General features: G+C 38.3%; 1 protein-coding gene across 1 annotated transcript in view; it reads left to right on the top strand.

Annotated features, from left to right (window-relative positions):
• Window positions 1-20,629, top strand: part of LGR4 (leucine rich repeat containing G protein-coupled receptor 4) — a 97,423-nt gene that overhangs the window by 73,246 nt on the left and 3,548 nt on the right. The window contains exons 5-17 of the mRNA XM_081238791.1: window positions 5,954-6,169; window positions 7,014-7,085; window positions 8,967-9,035; window positions 9,935-10,006; window positions 10,189-10,260; window positions 10,587-10,655; window positions 12,631-12,702; window positions 13,794-13,859; window positions 14,568-14,639; window positions 16,307-16,378; window positions 16,633-16,758; window positions 17,579-17,694; window positions 17,950-18,033. Coding sequence (XP_081094917.1) covers window positions 5,954-6,169; window positions 7,014-7,085; window positions 8,967-9,035; window positions 9,935-10,006; window positions 10,189-10,260; window positions 10,587-10,655; window positions 12,631-12,702; window positions 13,794-13,859; window positions 14,568-14,639; window positions 16,307-16,378; window positions 16,633-16,758; window positions 17,579-17,694; window positions 17,950-18,033 — 1,178 coding nt within the window. The remainder of the gene's footprint in view (window positions 1-5,953; window positions 6,170-7,013; window positions 7,086-8,966; window positions 9,036-9,934; window positions 10,007-10,188; window positions 10,261-10,586; window positions 10,656-12,630; window positions 12,703-13,793; window positions 13,860-14,567; window positions 14,640-16,306; window positions 16,379-16,632; window positions 16,759-17,578; window positions 17,695-17,949; window positions 18,034-20,629) is intronic.

Below are 20,629 nucleotides of genomic sequence, written 5' to 3'. Positions count from 1 at the left end.
AGTGACCGGTTTGTCCCTTCCACTCGCTGACATAAAACCATTTATAACTGCACCAAAAGCACATCACTGGAAATTGTAAATTATGGATTACCTTTGATTTTAGATTAGATAGTCTGGTAGTTAATGGGCAGTAATATGAAAATGAAAATATGTACTAATAAAGCATAGCATATGCTGTAAAGGTTAAACTTTAAAATGTATCTACTATCATAAAAAGGAATATCTAGGGTATTGGCCATTTAAGTTCTGGTTTCTTTTTTTTTTTTTTTTTTTTTTTGCGGTACGCGGGCCTCTCACTGTTGTGGCCTCTCCCACTGCGGAGCACAGGGTCTGGACACACAGGCTCAGTGGCCATGGCTCACGGGCCCAGCCGCTCTGCGGCGTGTGGGATCTTCCCGTACCGGGGCATGAACCCGTGTCCCCTGCATCTGCAGGCGGACTCTCAACCACTGCGCCACCAGGGAAGCCCTAAGTTCTGGTTTCAATATAAGTTTAATTTAAGGTAGATATTTGTTAAGTAGCTCATTTCACCAACTGCCGAGTTATGGAACATAAGGATTTATTATTTGCCATCACTAATTGAATAGGATTCCAAATAGACTATTTCAGGGAATAGATTGGAGTGAGTTCCTTAAAGAAAGGTGATTTTGCTGCCTCTGCACCATTTCTAACCTTGGACGGATGTACACAGAAGGAGCCATCTTACCTCCCTTGGATCTGAATTCATTAGACATTTTAAATAGTTCTCTTTATCTTTTGCTTCTTCAGAATTTGTTTTCCTTCAAAACCTTCATACAGAATTGTTCTTATTTCCCAAGACTTAATGATCAAACTATTCAATCATTTTGTCTAGTTGGAAGGCTGAAAAACAGAAGGCTAAAATCTTTGAACATTAGAAAAATTTCCAAGAAAACATACAAATAGATTTTTTTTCTAATTTGTGGTCCATAAGTACTCTAAAGTGCACATGGTATTTTTGATCATTTAGATGGGAAAAAAATTTGAGAAAGAATAGATACATGTATATGTATAACTGGATCACTTTGCTGTACACCCGAAACTAACACAACAGTGTTAATCAACTGTACTCCCATATAAAATAAAAAGTTAAAAAAAATAAAGTATTTTCACAAAAATCATAGGTATCTTCCTCTAAAATAATGTTTTAAACAAGCATACTGTGCTCATCACTCACTGAGTGCAGTGCATTGTTTAAATTATGTCCCACATTGGGATGGGAGGGAGGTAGGGGTAAGGAGAGGAGTCAAACTACTTTTTTAATAAAGGCATTGGGTTTTTTTTTTATATGTATCAGAAATATAAGGAGCTATGTGCCAGGCCTGTTTTATTTAAGACGGAAATGTTCATGGGTTTGTTAGCATAGTGGGTGCAGTGGTCAAGTTAGATACAATTGAAATTCTGTCCTGGTGTAAAACAGTGTTATCAACACTTGAGTCAGTTTGCAAATCTGATCTTCAGACCTGAATTACATGAAAGATTTCCTTGTGGTTTTGAAATAGTGCTCAGAAGGAGCAAAGTTCATTAGGGCTTGAAATTGACCAGAAGTGGTTTGATTTTGCAAATGGGTGACGATGGCTATAAAATCTGAAAGTGAATTGTAGATACTAATAAAAAGCTAACCTAACAACGAAACCATGAAAATGGCTAAAGTGTTGCCTGAGCAGGGTATTAAAATGACATGTCAGAATTTGCTCCACTAGAATTTTTTTCTTTATAGTTGTTCACACTTATATTGACTATTAAAGGATTTCAAAGACTAAATTTCCTAGGTTTTCTACTGTAACAGAATCTAAGTATTTTGAACTTGAAACTGGTAAGAGAATATAATACTATAATGTCTATATTATTGGTAAGTGAGGAGTAGAGAGAAAAAGGGAGAGCTTTTGATTACATAGAACAAGTGTTTATGATAACATAGACATTCATCAGTAAATAGCTGCGTTTACAATTGTTATTGTAATTCCACTTACGGCAAGAGGAAAAAGTATGTGAGTCTCAGTAAGATATAAAACAGGCTTTTGAGAATAGGGAAAGGAAGCACATTTTAAAGACGGAAATAGTAAGGGAATTTATTTAATACATTGTTAACTGTTTAACAACTCAAGTGCACTTATTGCCAAACGAAGTTGAAACGGTAAAATAACTTAAACCACATAATCTCTTCACTTTGTGAGATATCTAATGCCATTTACTGCCCCTACTGAAAGAATCAGTTACAGTATTTGTTTTTTGGTCTGTTAGTTAGGATGAATTTTAATAGTGTAGGTCATTGGTACAAAGCCACGCTTTCTAAGACCATTTCTCTGTGAAACATTGATCTCAGTGTAAATGCAAACTCATTACATTTATGGGTGTGCCACCAACACCCACATGTGGATTGAGGTGTAAGGATTAACCATTTGAGTCACCACAAATCCTTTTTCTCATTAACTTTTTATTTAAGGGTTCCATTTTCCCAGATTTCTTCCTTTTGATCTCTTATGTATGGCTGACTTTACAATTTGGGGAAATTTTTAACAGAGGAAATTGTGTCTGTGCATTTTTTGTTGTATTATTATTTTGCATAGAAGGTAGTTTCATTACTATCTTAGCTTAGAACTCACCTGGTTATCTTGCTAAGTTAAGACCACCCCTTTTCTTTGGTGGGGTGTAGCACAGAATTCTGCAGGAGCCTAAATGGTGTATATAATACTGGACTTATGTTAAAAAGGTCTAGAAGGGACTTCCCTGGTGGCACAGTGGTTAAAAGTCCTCCTGACAATGCAGGGGACATGGGTTCGATCCCTGGTCCGGGAGGATCCCACATGCCGCAGAGCAACTGAGCCCGTGTGCCACAACTACTGAGCCTGTGCTCTAGAGCCCATGAGCCACAACTACTGAGCCCACGTGCCACAACTACTGAAGGCCGCACACCTAGAGCCCGGGCTCTGCAGCAAGAGAAACCACTGCAATGAGAAGCCTGTGCACCACAACACAGAGCAGACCCCGCTCGCTGCAACTAGACAAAGCCTGTGTGCAGCAACAAAGACCCAACACAACCAAGATAGATAGATAGATAAATAAATAAATCAATAAAAGTCTAGACAACTTTTCTTATTATAGTTTTTTGCCACATCTTTTTTTCTTCCTGTTTTATTGAAATGATTGACATATAGTATTGTATAAGTTTAAGGTGTACAGCATAATTATTTGACTTATGTACATCATGAAATAATTACCACAATAAATTTAGCGAAAATACATCATCTCATACAGATACTTAAAGAAATAGAAAAAAATTTTTTTTCCTTTTGATGAGAGCTCAGGATTTATTCTCTTAACAGCATTTATATATAACATTCAGCAGTGTTAATTATATCTATCATGTTGTGCATTACACCCCTAGTACTTATTTACCTTATACTGGATGTACATCTTAATGAAACACATATAGAGAGGACTTAATGTCAGTGGAGTGTTGTGTGTGTGTATGTGTGGGGAGCACTGCTCATTATACTCATTCTTATAACATGAGCAGTTTAAACTTTTAAACTGTTGTGACACAGAGAAACTGGGGAGGGATTTCAATTTGTGCTTAAAATACAATCTAAATCCTCACCTGATCTAATGGGGCTCTGAGTCATCTGGTCCCCATTTGCATCCACATCTGTGTCTCCCTGGACCCTCCACTCTTTTCCTCCTGTGTTCTAGTGACTCGGACCTTCTGGGAGTTGCTGGGACCACACCCAGTTGGTTTCTGCTACAGAGTCTCTGCCCTCACTGTTTCCGTTGCCTCAAACACTCTTTGCCCAGCTTCCTTTGCCACCTGCTCTGGATCTCAGTTTTTGTTTCTTTGTTTTTTGCATCACGCGGGCCTCTCACTGCTGTGGCCTCTCGCACCGTGGAGCACAGGCTCCGGACGCGCAGGCCCAGCGGCCATGGCTCACGGGCCCAGCCACTCCGCGGCACGTGGGATCTTCCCCGACCGGGGCACGAACCCACGTCCCCTGCATCGGCAGGAGGACTCCCAACCACTGCGCCACCAGGGAAGCCCTGGATCTCAGTTTAGTGGCACCTTCTTAGAGATGCTTTTCCTGACCAATACATTGTAAGAAGCTACCCTCCCCCTCAGCCCCTGCTAATCCTGATCTCAGTACCCTGTTTATTTACTTCATAGCACTTTTTAAGCACTCTGCAGTCATGTTTCAGTCTGTTAGTTATATTGTGGGTCAGTCTCCTCATTACTGGCGTGTTCACCATTTTTACCTTTTGTGCCTAACAAGATTCTCAGTTTACATGTGTTGAATGAATTGCAGATAGATTAGCTATGTGTAGAATTTAATGGCATGATTTAGTTACATTATATGGTTAATTGTATGATTATATTTCAGCTCCACATTATTTATAGAAAATGTCCAGATGTGTGAATGTGAAATAAATGTCCTTAACTGCCTCCGCTCAACAAAATGTCTCTCTCTCCCTAAGTAGAAGTTCCTTGAGGCTGTGAAGTGTGTGCATGTGTATGTGTGTATGTGTGTGTGTGCTTGAACACACTGCCATCTACTCATTAAAGAAAATCTGCTAAGCAGCTCTGTAGCCAGTCCTTTTCCAGTATGTTGTATAAAGGATGCCTGTCTCTTCTCAGGGGTAGGTAGGTTCTAGAAAGTACAAGGAATAAACAAACCTAAAACTGTTTGTTTCTAAGTGGATTCTTAAGGCAGCTGCTCAGTTTCTGAAGCTCTCCACTTTTTAGTGCTCTTCAAGTTATCCTGACTATCAAACAGAAGGCTTCCATCAGATCCTTACCGGGACCAAGGGTCTTTGACCTCGGCCAATCTGCCTCTGGAAAGGAGACTGCATTTGGGGCTGGGGCAGTTAGTTGGGAGCGGGGGCTCAGCACTTGCATAGAGGGGAAAGGGACACTTATGGCAGGATCCGAAGCTGGAGCAGCACAGGGAAACAGGAGGCACGGAAACCACTCTGAAGTCAGAATTTCCTGAACTTGGAGGCTGCCAAAGTTGATTTCTTTAAAAAATGGGCTGCCGGGTTTCCCTGGTGGCGCAGTGGTTGAGAGTCTGCCTGCCGATGCAGGGGACACGGGTTCGTGCCCCAGTCCGGGAAGATCCCACATGCCGCGGAGAGGCTGGGCCCGTGAGCCGTGGCCGCTGAGCCTGCGCGTCCGGAGCCTGTGCTCCGCAACGGCAGAGGCCACAGCAGTGAGAGGCCCGCGTACTGCAAAAAAAAAGAAAAAAAAAAGGGGGGGGGGCTGCCGTTTTGACCTTGCACCTGTTTTCTAGTGTTCCCTAATCTTCACCAAGAGATCCAAGCCTGTGAGATATGGATTTAAATAGTGAAGTTACATCAACAAGGTATTTGCGAAGAAAGTTGTGATTTGCCTGGTGCATACGGTTCCTCATCATATTAATACTAACTTGTCATTTTGGTGAAAAGAGTTATTCCAACAATTACGCCTGGTTGTGTGTACCCCTTTGGTACCAAGTCAGAATAGCAATTAAATTTAATATCAAATATTAGTTATAAAACTGTAAGTAAAATAGATTATTTGGTCAGCTTAGTTTTTTCTTGTTGTTTTTCTGTATTTTTGGTAAGTACATTCTGAAACATAAAATTCGAGCTTGAGCTTTCTTTCTTTCTTTAATATATCATTCTGCCATACAGTTGTGCTTAGCCAAGGATTCTTGAAGGATTCAGATTTGTGTGCATCCCTTTGTTATGAAGGAAGGGAGACAACTGAGTTCCATATGCTGGTCTTGGAAACATTGTTAGATTTTAGGAAAACTTCTAGTGAAATTAAAGAAATAAAGGATGCAGTGGCTTTGGTCATTTTTAGAACTCCATTTTTTTTTTTTTTTTGAACCCTGAGAGTTGTGTGACTTGCCTTGACTCATTCCACTAGAATCCATTATTGAAGGTGGTTGTTTTTTTCTGTCAGGCGTCTAGATGCCAACCATATCACCGCAGTGCCTGAGGACAGTTTTGAGGGGCTCACTCAGTTACGGCATCTGTGGCTGGATGACAACAGTTTGACAGAGGTGCCAGTGCATCCCCTCAGCAATCTGCCGACCCTGCAGGCGCTGACCTTGGCTCTCAACAAAATCTCCAGCATCCCGGATTTTGCATTTACTAACCTATCCAGCCTGGTGGTTCTGTAAGTATCCACCCCTTTTAATACTATATATTTCTGTTAATTTGGGGGCAAAAGCAGAGTTCTTGTGACAAATTGTTATGAAAGTACCTCACTGAGTGTGTTCTTGGAGAGCTGGTGTTTGGGGGATCTGCCTTTTTTACAAAATTACATGTGCTGACTTTTAAAAATACAGAACAAGATAATTTAAAAAAAATTAACGTTCGATGATAACAGTTGAATCTCTCAAAAATAAATGGCCATTTGTAGTCAGGAGAAGAAAGTGGGTCATTCAGCAAACACTGGTACAGCTTTTACTTGTATCCCAGCAATGCATTCAGTGTTTAAAAGAGGCGGAATCCTTTTGGAGACGCCCGTAGAAAATGAGTTTCAGTGATATTTCATGTTTTTACTGTCTATTCAAAGAGTATGTGATTTTCTGTTGTTTCAAAAACTTGGACATGATAAAGTGGCATTTCTTGTAAAATCTGTTACCGATTCTCACTGATGTAAGCTGACATTTCCCCTGCCTCCCCATAGGAGAACTCATCAAAGTTTCGCTTCATGTAATTAAAAGCTCATCAAAACTTTTGTTTGGATATGGATAAATACTCAAGAATCTTCCATGTGTGCACCCCTTTTCCACTAGAGACATGTTCCTTTTCCACTGGCCTCCTATGTTCAGTGAATCCGAGTCTCTGCAGTGTTTATCAAGAGATATCTACCCAATGCTGTTTGTTTTCCATTAGTCAAGTGTTGCAATGTTTAGCTGCACCATTCCTTTAAGCTCTACCAATTTAGACATGTAAAACATTATAATAATTGCTTCTGGGTGAGGCAAAAGTCATTTTGATGCTTTTTTCCATAGGCATCTTCATAACAATAAAATTAAAAGTCTGGGTCAACACTGTTTCGATGGACTTGATAACCTGGAGACCTTGTAAGTTTATTCGTATTTTGGATGATCACATTTGGGAAGTTGACAGTGCAATTTTGCATTTCATTGCAGAAAAAGGAAAGAAGTAATGGTCTTAAGTTCAGCTCATTATTAATTTGCTTTAATACATGACTAAAGTCTTGCCTTCAGATAACACCATCATGAAAACTAATCTAGGCTTCTGGTTAAAAATGGCACACCAGATTGATATTTCTTACAAAGGGACATGGTAAAACCAGCTCAGTCTGCCACGCTGTACACCTTTTCAAAAACTTTGGTTTTGTTAGTATGATAGGCAGTTTGGGAACTTTGAACCTTATAAAATTAATACTGGAAAAGCTGTTTTGTTTCTTTGTTTTCTCCCTCATCTCAGTTGCCTTGCTAATTGTTAACAGTGGGTTTGAATACCATCTCTGCTTTTGTATGCTAAATGCGATGAAGGTTTCCATTTTGCTTAGGATACTTTTGTTGTTGTTTCTATTGTTAAAGTGTTAGAGAATTCTGGCTGTTTCAAAACTGTTCATTGTACCATGATATGAGCAAAAGACATAGTGCATCTGTGTGTAATCAAGAGTAGGATCTTTATTTTTGTTGTTTTGGTTTGTACTAGTTGCCTTTATTCAGAGATTTATAATATTAGCCATCGTGGTATAGTAAATGATTCAGAGAATGTCCCAGTTAGATGGGTGAGTAACATCTGATTGGAATGCTTAGGGTTTGTAATATTTTGTTTAATTGAATTTTTGGGTTAACTGTCAGTCGATGAGAAGACTTAAAATCTTTTAGTACTCTGTTAATTCACTTTCCTGTTTAAACCACTAAAAGATAGTAAGCATCAGTGGATATCTGAAAGTTGAAGCTCTTGAAGAAGATACTGCCAAACCCAGTTCTTCTATTCTAAGTACGTAAATACCAGTGGAACAAAAGACTGGGCGGGTCTTCTGATCCTAAACCTTGTATTATTCCAATATATTATTCTAATTATATTAAAATTAAACCTTTTCTTCCCAGTTAAATTTTTATTTACCATGTTTTTCTATGTAGAAAAGGAAAACAACATTGGTCTCTAAGGTGCTGGCCTTTTGATTTTATTTACTCTCATTCTGAAATCAATTGCTGATCATATGCTAACATTCTCTTTAGGTTAAAAGAAATTAAAGTTTAAATACACTCAGAGGGACTTCCCTGACTGTCCAGTGTTTAAGACTCCATGCTTCCAGTGCAAGGGATGAGGGTTCGATACCTGGTTGGGGAACTAAGATCCCACATGCCTTGTGACATGGCCAAAAAATAATAAATAAAATAAAATACACTCAGAATTAAGACTTTTAAAAGTACAGATCACTATGGCTTTTCTCTCTCCTAATTAATGGAACTTTTCCAACAATTTGTAACCCACGTGAGGACCGTAGTTGCATGAAACCGTCCCGGTCCTTCTCCTTATACATACTTAGGTCATCCTGCTGATGTTAGGGCTGAGGTCAGCTGCCCTCATACCAGAATTTCAGGAAGCCACTCTAAACCTAAAATAGAAACCTCAGTTTCAGGCTATTGTCATTTACAGATGATAGTCAATAAATTCTATTTTATGGAGAACTGCCATTCAGGTGATTTGTTTATTTAATGCACCAGTAATATGTGATTCTGAGAGTTCTTTGCACTTTTAAAGTTGTTGACTTAAAACATCATAGAAGAATTAAGATTCTTTTTTCTATTCAGTAATCTAAGAAAAGGTGTAAATTTAATTAAATGCACTGGCAATTTGTTGTCAAAGAAAGATTACCATCCAGAGGATGTGATTTAAAAAAAAAAATTTGTACCAAAATACCTTATAAATTGTGACCATCCTTCAATGTTCTTATGTATTTTTCCAATTTTTTCTAGGGACTTGAACTATAATAATTTGGGGGAATTTCCTCAGGCAATTAAAGCCCTTCCCAGCCTAAAAGAGCTGTGAGTATTGCTTTGCTCTATCTGTGCTTTAATATCCCTAGAACTCACCATTTAATGTTCCAACAATGAGATTTTAGAACATCTTTGTTCCATTACATGTATTATAATACACACACACACACACACACACACGATCATACAGATTGGATTATATTGGCTAGCACAGACAATTTTGAGCATAGATTACTGTATAGGGCTGGATTCCAGTGAAGCAAGCCATAAGGTATGGTCTCTGCTTTGTAGGAGCTGTGGTCGTAGTCCCACTGGGGAGTCTGACCATGTAAGACAGACAGAGAGCAGTTTCTAGGTGGAAATAAGTGTTGAATGAATAGGATAAATAAATCATTCCAGAAAAAGACCTCATTGAGGCTTGGGGTCACTGGAAAAGACATCACCAAAGAGAAGGAATTTGACTGGGCTTGAAAGAATGGAAATATTTAGATAAATGAAAGAGATGAGGGAGCATTTTAGATGTTGGATTTGTCAAGGTCAGAGATAAGAATGCACGTGGCATAATAGAGATCATGTGTCATGAATTGATAGCTAATATTCTGAGATGCATTGCTTAAAAACTAAATGCAGGTGACAATGAGAGAGATTTTGGGGTTAGAATACCTGTGATTCTTGCGGTCTAAAGTTCTTTGAGGATGAAGCAAGCTAAACGTATATAAGGGACCTGGCAGTGGTAGTAGGTTAAGCAGTGGGTTTAAAAAGAATTAGGTATGGTCCTGAAAAAGATGAGATGGAATTAAAATTTCGGTTTCCCCAGATTTTTGAAATTTTCATGTAGTTGTTATCAGTTATATTTTACATCCTACTGAACAGTAGTAGATATTCAGGTTTTAACTTATTTCACAAGGGGATAAGCATCTCAAAATATTTTTCTTCTATCTTTGTAGGTTATTTCACAGTAATTCTATTTCTGTTATTCCTGATGGAGCATTTGATGGTAATCCACTCTTAAGAACTATGTAAGTAGTTTTGAAATTTTCTTTTAATATGTAATCATGTAAAGCAATGTCTGTACAATGCCAAACATCTGGATAAAGAATGAAAATTCAGGCTGTTAGATATATGAGCTTTGTGAACATAGATTTAGTGTTGGAGTGCTTGTGAACATATGAAAACTTTGCTTTTTTGGCTATTTTTACAGACATTTATATGATAATCCTCTATCTTTTGTGGGGAACTCAGCATTTCACAATTTATCTGATCTGCATTCCTTGTAAGTATTATAGAAATTTAAAAACAAACCTGAATATTTACACAATTGCTTTAATGGAAAGCTAGAATTCATCGTAGCTCCAGAAAACAGATTCTTTTATTTTCTTTTTCTTGGGTGGAAATCCAAAAGAAAACTTATGATGGTTCTTATTTATGTGAACACTTGGTCAAAATTATCACACTTTCAGGTCCAATCAAGAGATGAAACTAATCTTCTTTTTAGGTATAGAGGTACTGTAATTGTAAGCTGTTTAAAAAATAAAATGAAAATATTATCTATGAAAATTTTTTATTTTAAATTACTTTTTATCTCCCAATTTCTTAAAGAGTCATTCGTGGTGCAAGCATGGTACAGCGGTTCCCCAATCTGACTGGAACTGTCCATCTGGAGAGTCTGTAAGTATGGCCCTTTGAAGAAGGGCTGTGTAAAGATGACACCACACTGGCCTGCTAGTAGGTTGCCAGTGCTTTTTGGTGATGATGATGAGTTAATGTTGATTTCTACAATCTTGGTTTGTGAATATCATGCATAGAGATGGATATATTGGGTTTGGAGTCAGTCAACTCAGGTAGAGTATATAGCCTAGTATGTGAGAGGTTAAGTTCTGAAAAGGTCACTGAAACTATAAGGAAGTAAGTCAGTACCAAATTAGAAGCAGTGCTTTAGGAGTTCAGAAGTGGAGCAATCGATGTAGATGATCAGAAAAGGCTTTATGGAAGAGGTGAAATGTTTCAAAATTGGATACTGTCAGGTTTCCCAGACCTGGTCTTTTATTTAGAAAGGCAGGATTTAGTAAAACCGGGAATACTGAAAATATACTCAGGTGGCATACAGATGATTAAATATAGCTAAAATTGCATGTTTATAATCAAATGGGGAATGATATGGAGAAATCTGGAAAATTGTTGGGCTTGTAATTTTAAAATGACAGACCTTGAGTACTGAACATTTGGTTATGGTAAAGCTTCTCAGTGGGCGGCCTGTGAATGGGCTGCAGGTGCATCTAAGATCTTGATGACCTCAGCCCTCCAGAAGCTATGTGGGGCCTGACGTGGTTAGGGTCTCTGCCACAAGGAGCCTGCCACAGTGTGCTGCAGAAGTTACAACATTCATGTGTGCCAAGATGTAAGAAAAGTTGGGAAGCATCGAGCTAAGGAGTTTAAAGTCGACTCCTACAGTAGTTTGGAGGTGTTAAAAATGTTGGAGGAGGAGGCGTGAGGAGGGTAAGAAGAGAGACTAGAGGTAGAACGGTGAGGAGGCCATGGGAAATCTCCACTTGGCTAAATGAACATGTTTAACCATGATAGTTCTGTGTCTTCAATCCATCACTGGAGTTCCTCCATGTGGCCTGAGATTCCTCTACCCCTCTCTGCATCATTTCACCCTTGATCTGCATAGTAGCAGTAAAAATGGAGAGGGTCAGATGCTGAGACCTACAGAAGAAGAAAGAACAGGAACTGGTGACTGACTGCAGATGGGGTGGTAGAAAGGGAGGGGATTGCTGGGCTGCACCCCTCAGGTCTACAAGACCTGTACTTGTCCAGCTTCAAGACCGAAGAAAGAGCCCAGAGTCAGCAACAGAGACAGCAGTGGTTTAATGGATGGGGGAGCTTACATGTCTGAGGCAAGGTCCTGGAGCAACACACCGCTGGCACACGGCAGGCAGGACATGGCGGCAGTCTTTGCTCCCGGGAGGGGAAGGGGAGATTGCCAGTTATAGGAATTGACATCAGGTTGACTCATTAGTTACCAGGGAAACCAGCAGAGGGGCACGCCCCTCACCACCCTTTGATAAGAACTATCACTAGCTGGGGTCAGGGGCAAGTATGCAGGAAGGTCAGTCATGTGAGTAGGGTGTAGGTAAAGCAGGCGCTGGTCAGGCAGGGGCTATACAGAGAGCAAGAGAACAGCCATCTTGAGTGGCCTGATCATACAGGGATTAAAAGAAAATTTCAGAACATTGAGTCAGGTTGATTGAAAGAAAAGATAGAAACATGGTTTGGGGGACAGGATGCTATCCTGGTTTCAAATGTTTTGGGTGTGAGGGAGTGACAGAACTTGCAGGTGACTGTGGTCAGGCTGTGACTATGGATTCATTTTTTTCTGTTGGTCCACATGAGAACTCAAGCTTATCACCTGGACAGTATTAACTTCTCATGTCACAAGCTCTTCTGCATTACTATGAAAATAATATGGGTATTGAGGGTTCATTCTTCTTCCCACGTGCCTTACTTTAGGGAGTAGTTAGGCAGTGGGATACATAGACTCTAGTCCATATGCAAGTATGTGAACATGTATTTTTCTATATGAGAATAGCATTTTGTTTACCATCTCAACTTGAATCATTTCTTAGACCATGTTTTTCCATAGGACCTTGACCGGTACAAAGATAAGCAGCATTTCCAGTAATTTGTGCCAAGAACAAAAGATGCTCAGGACTTTGTAAGTTGGATTCTTCTTCCCTTCTCCTGCCTTTCTTTGTTTTATGTACTTCACACATGTTGAGTTTTATTTTTAATGAACTCTTTTTATTAGGTGACATTAAGGTATAATTATTTCTTATTGGTTCCCTTCATGGAAATGAGCAGGAATTTTAGTATCCCCCGAATGTTTATTTGAATTTGATTTTACAGCTATGTGTATATCTCACATCTTGTGACTTTACTTTGAACAAAGTGAAACCAAACTAGGCTCTTCCTTGATTTCTTTTTTTATCCTGACTCCTCATCCTTATTCTAGTTGCCCCAGGGGAGTTAGCTGTCTGTATGCTGCTCTTTCATCCATAACCCAAGTAAGAGCCCCAATCTTTCTTGGATCAGGAACCAATTAAGCATGGAGCTTTCCAAAATCTCTAAGCTGCCCTGGAAATGAAAAGTAAATAAAGGATGTAAAGTTGTCACAAGCACAAACAATTAAGTTACTAAGTTGTTAACAAGTATTCAGTGGCAAGAGATAGTAACAAAACAAATGACTGACTGATCAAGCAAGTAGTTCAGTGGTGTCATGGAGTATCAAACACAGTGATAACACTGAGGAAACACTGCATGGGATTAACAGAGTTAACTAGTCCCAATTTTTTATTTACTATAAATATTTTTTAAAATGTGACTACATATAACACTCCTCTTACAGCTTTTAAATTCAATAATAACAAATTATTTATGGTATAAACAATATTATAAAAATATAAATTAAAAAACTCATAACTACCATTTGGACATAATTTTTATATATTTTCTGCACTGTATTTTTCATATTTATTGTATATTCTTAATGTTTTAAAATATATTTTATATTGTCTATACTCAACATTATGTACTTGAAGTTTGCCAATCTTAAGCCTGTTCTATCAGTGAGGTAGGTGCTCTAGAAAGCTTATGTGTCTTGGGTAAAAAAAAAAAAGTTGCTTTTCTTGTTCACCCGTATCTCTTTATTACAGATCTTAGCACTGCTTTCAATGCTTCTGAGTACAGCTCTCATAATGTAGTATTCTGATAAGATAAAATTAATTTGTTAATTTCTGTTATTTTAAGGGACTTATCTTACAACAATATAAAAGACCTTCCCAGCTTTAATGGTTGCCATGCTCTGGAAGAAATGTAAGTTGGTCTTTGACTTACTCTTTTTGCTATGGTCTGTTGTTAATTCATTGAGCCTTTCCTATTGTAAATAAATGACTTTCATATTAAGATCTTAGAAATTCACATAATCAGGTGTTCCTATGAATAAATGTCCAATGGTACCAGGTGTGTTCATGTGACCAGCATTTATCGGGCACCTGTCTATCAGGCATTCTGTGAGATGGTATGGGAGGAGGGCAGTGTATATTGAAAACCAACCAAACAAAAAACTGGTCCAGATGTGGATATCTACAGTGTAGCTATACAGGACAGCTCTGGTGGGAGTTGACTGAGAGGTCAGGAAAGGGAGGAACTTACATTCCCATGTTTTATCTCCTCCTTCCTCTGACCTTCCTTCTGTGGTACTTGGTATGGTTGCGTTGTCTTGGGTCCTTTCTCACTATGTTGTCTTCCTGCTGTCACTCCTGTGTGGAGTTGGTGAGGAATTTAGATAGTGTACCTTAACTCTCAGTGTAATTTTGGGTGAAATACCAATTAGTCTAGCCTTTTCATCTTCTAGACGAGGAAACAATAGTTCCTTTTACTTTCAACAAGATCAGTTAATGTTACTCATGAATGAATGTTTAAACTTAGAAAAAGTTTAATTAAGAAATGTTATTTTTCAAAATAGAAAATATTTTCTCACTTTTTTTCTCTTTCTTTTATCTTTAATTCTTATTTTTTTAGTTCTTTGCAACGTAATCAGATCCACCAAATAAAGGAAGATACTTTTCAAGGCCTGACATCCCTAAGGATTCTGTAAGTTCCTCTGTGATTATTAGAGACAAATAAAATTTTTGTTAAACTGTAAATTAATGTATCATTACAATTCCCATGTTAGTAGATATACTTAAATATAGGATTTATTATGCATAAATATTGTTTTTCAAACTTTACCACATGGTACTTCATAAATAATTTCCTTTCAGCATTTTTTCACCTTAGCTAATATATGAGATTGCCCATTTGTGAGTGAAAAAGTATAACGTGTATGGCTTGAGAAATGCATCTTCTGCGTTTTCAAGTCATAATAATGAAGTTTGCCAGTTTGTTAGGGGCTGGGTGGGCAAACTGTAGCCTGTGGGTCAGATCCAGCGTGCCTCCTGTTTCTGTAAATTAAGTTTTATTAGAACACAGCTCTGCCTTTTTGTTTAAGAATTGCCTAAAGCTGCTTTCACCATACTACGGCATAGTCAAATAGTTGCAGTAGAGACCGTGTGACCCCCAGAGGTGAAGGATATTTACTATCTGGCCCTCTACAGAAAAAGTTTGCTGACCCCTGCACTGGGGTACCTATCATGGCAAACACAGCTAATATGCAGTAGAAGCACTCATTTAAAAAGTGATTTGTATTTGAGTGCATATTTGTGCCTGGTACTCTATTAAGCACTTGGGAATACAGAGATGACTAAGACAAACCATGTCACGGCCTTCATGCAATGCAGAAGACGCAATACACTAAATAGGGAACAATTTTTTTTTTATACAGAAAAGAATTTGAAACATTTGACAGTGAAGTGAAATTACATCTACTAAAATCATGTTTTCCAGTAGATCCCCATTAAGAAATTAAACATGCGTCTACTAGAAAAATACTTTATTGGTACTTGGGTTGCTGGACCTTTCCTTGTTGCTAACAGGCTTCCTGTGGGTCTGGGCAGTAGTGGGGAAGGGGACTGGCTCCCAGCTGCCATCACTTCTAGAGCTCTGATAAGTGACAACAATGAAAAGCTAGCTGGCCTTTTCATGATTTGGAACCAAGTCTGTCGAATTTTCCTGTTATCCAGGAGATGTGTCATGGAATGAATTTAACCTATCTTTAAATTTCCATTAAGGCTCTGTGTAAGTGTGGTTGCAGATTATTTCTCTGTTTTATTAATTCTGTAATATCAGAATTCCTCAGGGTGTGTTCCTGAATATAGTATATAGCTCTGGTGTTGATATGGGTTTTATTTCCTGCTTGGGGAAAGAATGATATCTGAAGCCCTTCTGGAATGCTCTTGTTTGCATATTGATTATTTGTCTTCCCTCACGGCCTTATCGCTAACCTTTGAGAAGGCAAATAACCTGAAGCCTGTTTTTATTTTCAGCTTTGTCAGGAGCTGTGCTTTTCCTCACCTAGTTAATAGTACCAGAGTTATATCATATCATTTATATTTTTGAACTAGTATCAGAATGATAAGGTGGAGAAAATTCACAACTGTTTGAAACAGATGCCAGTTAGAATTACTGCTCCCTGGAACACATTCCAAGAAATATTTGGCTGTGAAGGGAAGGACTTTAACATAAACATTAAAAATGTTGTTGAGCAAGATTAAAGATCTTTGTTATCTTATCAGGGATATTGTGACTACAGCAGATTCTAAAGTGTAGTCTGCATTTGGAATTTATTTCAAAAGAGTAACAATTTATTTTTATAATTGCAGAGATCTGAGTAGAAACCTGATCCATGAAATTCACGACAGAGCTTTTGCCAAGCTTGGGTCAATAACTAACCTGTAAGTTTCATGCAGCAATATCATGAAAGTAGTGAATAGTCTGCAGAAACTTGTGTTTTAGCATTGTCCTACCCAAATCATTTTCTCTTTTTAGTGTTCCCTTGTATAAATGCTAACCTGCTATGATGTAGTGGCAGCTTCTGAAATGGTTTTCGCACACCTAAACTTCCTCTTAGAGCTCTGATACTTGTGATGTCAACGCATGTACAGATTTGTGTCTTAGGAGTTAATTTGAAGTCTTATTCACATTTTAGAGATATAAGTTTCAATGAATTAACTTCATTTCCAACGGAAGGCCTAAATGGACTAAATCAGCTGAAACTTGTGGGCAACTTCAAGCTGAAAGAAGCCTTAGCAGCAAAAGACTTTGTTAATCTCAGGTGTGTTTTTGCTTATTTTTCTTTTTTGTGGAAGTTTTGGTAAGCCTCCAGATTATAGAGTATCCTGGGGATTTTTTTTTTTTTTTTTGCTGTGGTTCCCAGATTTTCTGGGAGGCTGTCATTTAAGAGTATTTTCAACCTGAGTCCACAAACTTGGAAAAAAATAGAACATGAGCATTAGTCCATAGCTGTTGAGAACATGAATTGCAGACCGTGTTGCTGTCAAAGAGATAATCTAGCCCTTCATCAGAATGGTTTTGTATATAGTGGGATTTGTCATTTGCAACAAGATGGCAGAAAGCACATGTGATCCTACAGAAAATTGATACAATGTGATAATACTTCACAGAGACATTAGAGTTAGAGAGGGTACCTCACTAGATATAGTCGAGAGAGGGTTTGGGAATATTATTATGGGAGAAGAGAATAAATATTTTCATTACACTTATATGAACAAAGTGAATTTATTTAATTGTGTAAAGTCACAAATGACCTGGGACATTAATTTTAAATGAAACTACCAGTTTCATGTGATAAATTGGGTGTGGTTAATTCATTTATAAAAGGAGTCTGATAAGATTTTACTTTAAATTGTAGTATTGCTATTAAATTTTAAAGATGGCTTGATTCAAATTGTTTTTAAAAGCATACCTTATATAAATGGAGAAACTCATGGTGTCACCTGATACCAGAGCTTTTTAACAGATGAGGAAACTAAGTCCAGAGAGGATAATGACCAGCTTAAAGTATTTACTTTTTACAGAACAAAAGCATGTCTGTGAAGTTGGTATTTCAGTATAGATTTTGCCATTTTTTCCAGGTCTTTATCTGTACCATATGCTTATCAGTGTTGTGCATTTTGGGGTTGTGACTCTTATGCACATTCAAGCACAGAAGATAACAGCCTCCAAGATCACAGTGTGGCAAAGGATAAAGGCAAGTGCATGAACTTTTGAAAATAGAACACAGCATTAATCAAAGTCTCTGTTATTGTAATCAGTTTGCAAAGGATCAATGTGAAATCTTTGGAGAAAAATGGCTTTTGTGTACTGTGTTCCTGACATCTTTAATATGTTATTAAGCCTGGTGCAAGCTGAACTTACATCATGTACAAGAGAGAAGACTGCAGGAAAAGATGGGTCTTTTGAACTGCCTGAACCTTGAATTAAACAGTTTGTGTTATATATTCAGGTCCCACTGACCTAGCAGTTGTCACCAGCAGTGCTGAAAAGGAGGAGCACAGTCAAATCATTATCCACTGTACACCCTCGACAGGTAAGCCTAACACATTTGACTGCAGTTTCTCACTTTAAACACACATGAGGCAAATATACCTAAAACTTCCAGGGATAGATGTGATTTCTGTAACAGGAGTGCAACTAGATGGTTTCATAAGGCCTGACTCAACGTCTGGTCTGTATACAAGGAGCTTAGGCATCTCTTGCAGAATCTCAGACCCAAACCCAGTGACTCAGAATCTTTGTGTTAACAAGCTCCCCAGACGAGAGTTATGCACGTTAAGGATGGAGAGGCTCTTTCTTCATGCAACTTTAACCCTAGGTCTAGTTCTATAAGTTACTGGTCTGTAAGGATTTTTAGTGTTTTGTTTTGTTTTGTTTTGTTTTTTTGAGTTACGTGGGCCTCTCACTGTTGTGGCCTCTCCCGTTGCGGAGCACAGCCTCCGGACGTGTAGGCTCAGCGGCTATGGCTCACGGGCCCAGCCTCTCCGCGGCATGTGGGATCTTCCCGGATTGGGGCACGAACCCACGTCCCCTGCATCGGCAGGCGGACTCTCAACCACTGCGCCACCGGGGAAGCCCCTTTTTAAATTTATTTTAATGAAACCTTGCCATTACTTTTTTAAAAATTATTTATTTATTTGTTTATTTTGGCTGCGTTGGGTCTTTGTTGCCGTGCGCGGGCTTTCTCTAGTTGCGACAAGCGGGTTGCCATTACTTTTCTTTCTGTTTTATTTCGTTGAACTTCAGTAGACTTGGGAAAGTTATTAAATTGACACCACATATTTGGTCATGACTGTATTCTGCCTAATCTATCAGAGAAGATGGATTTAGAATTTTACTGTTAAAGAAAAATTTAAATAATGGCTAAATTGTATGCTATGAAGTAGATTCCTCTTTAATATGATCACACAGGATGATCTGGACATTAATTTTATAACTCAGAATCGTAAATATTATGGATTCTTTAATGATTACTACTGAATTGTGAGCTTCTTCAGAGGCTGTGTATGTGTTCTTTTATACTTAGCACAGTGCCTGGTGTAGAGAATAATCTTAAAGTGATCAGCTGAATGAATGGGATTAACAAGAATCATTTATGTCTATGCAGTTATTTAGTTTCTGTATTGATTGGTAGAAATTAAGGGGTCACTTGCCCTGCTGGGGTTCTTGTGTTGCAGAATGTACATAAGGAAGGGAACATCTTTATTAAAGGGGAGTCTAAACTTGAATATGCAGAGATTCCACTTCTTCCACACTGATTTTAAACCTTGAGGGTCAACCAGGAGGAAAGTTGGTCTGAGCTCATCTCCCCAGGTGGCAATAGGAGTGAAGTGCAGGTCTGCTTCCTCCACTCCACTCACTTGTAGTAACACAGAGACAGCCATGTGCTGACACGGAAGCAGGAAGTGGAGGAGAGCAGGAACCTTCTTTTAAAACTGGAGGAAGCAGCAGGTTTCCAAAGACAGACTGGGTGGAGCCAGCTTCCCAGGCTTTTGAGGGAAAGTAATTCCACCCACTAATCAGACACTTTCCAAAGGGTGTCCTGTTCTCCCAGGTCGGATTAGCTACTCCTAGTTCCTTGCAGAAGGATGAGTTCAGATACAGGGATAAAGGTGAAAGTTTCCTCTTAACACTTCCCTGACAGGGGAATAAAAAAATTAATTAGAAAAAAAATTTTTTTTTAAGTTTCTTGAGTCAGATGCATATAAATGGTGCAGAGCTGGCTTGTTAGGTCTGTGAATATCTCAATGATTAAGTTGCTTTATGGGATGTATCAAACTTCAGGACAATCCAGAAACATAAATTAAAACGTGTCTTTTGGGCAGTTACAGTACATAGTTTTCTTATGCTCTGTAGACAAAATTCTTTTTTTCTTCACTACACTAACTTTTATTTTTTAATATTATTATTATTTTTTTAACATCGGCATTGGAGTATAATTGCTTTACAATGGTGTGTTAGTTTCTGCTGTATAAGAAAGTGAATCAGCTATACATAAACATATATCCCCATATCTCCTCCCTCTTGCGTCTCCCTCCCACCTTCCCCATCCCACCCCTCTAGGTGGACACAAAGCACCGAGCTGATCTCCCTGTTTTCACTAACTTTGAAATAAAACAGTTGTCATTTGGGACATAACTAGCATGCCAGTCAGTTGCTAGAACATACACCTCAGCTACTAAATTAGTTCTTGCAATCCTAGTTTGTTATGCAGGGTTTTATTGGACATAGTTTTACATTACTAGTTAACATTGGTGTGATTTGGCTCTCATACTGTCTGAATGACCTCTGTCAGGTCAACCAAACACTTTGAAATCTCAGTTTCTCTGGATGAAAAATGGGGATAATTATACCTATCTTAACCTGCTTCATCAGATTGCTTTTGAAAGCTATAAGAAATGTGTAAAAAATATATGTATTACACAAACATATAATATATAATTAGTATAAAGTATATTAGGAACTAGGAAGGAAGAAGAAAAGGACCTGACATTTACTGAAGCCCAACTATGTACCCAGTAGCCCGCTTAAGTACCTTGTGTATGTAATTTAAGCTACACAACGCTGTGAAATAGGTGTTATTATCCACAAGTGAGAAAATGAAATTCTTAGAGGTTTAAGTTGCCCTC

Source organism: Mesoplodon bidens, assembly GCF_964165515.1.
Source record: "Mesoplodon bidens genome assembly, chromosome: 7".
Taxonomy (NCBI): Eukaryota; Metazoa; Chordata; class Mammalia; order Artiodactyla; family Ziphiidae; genus Mesoplodon; species Mesoplodon bidens.
This window is presented reverse-complemented; position numbering and strand designations above follow the sequence as displayed.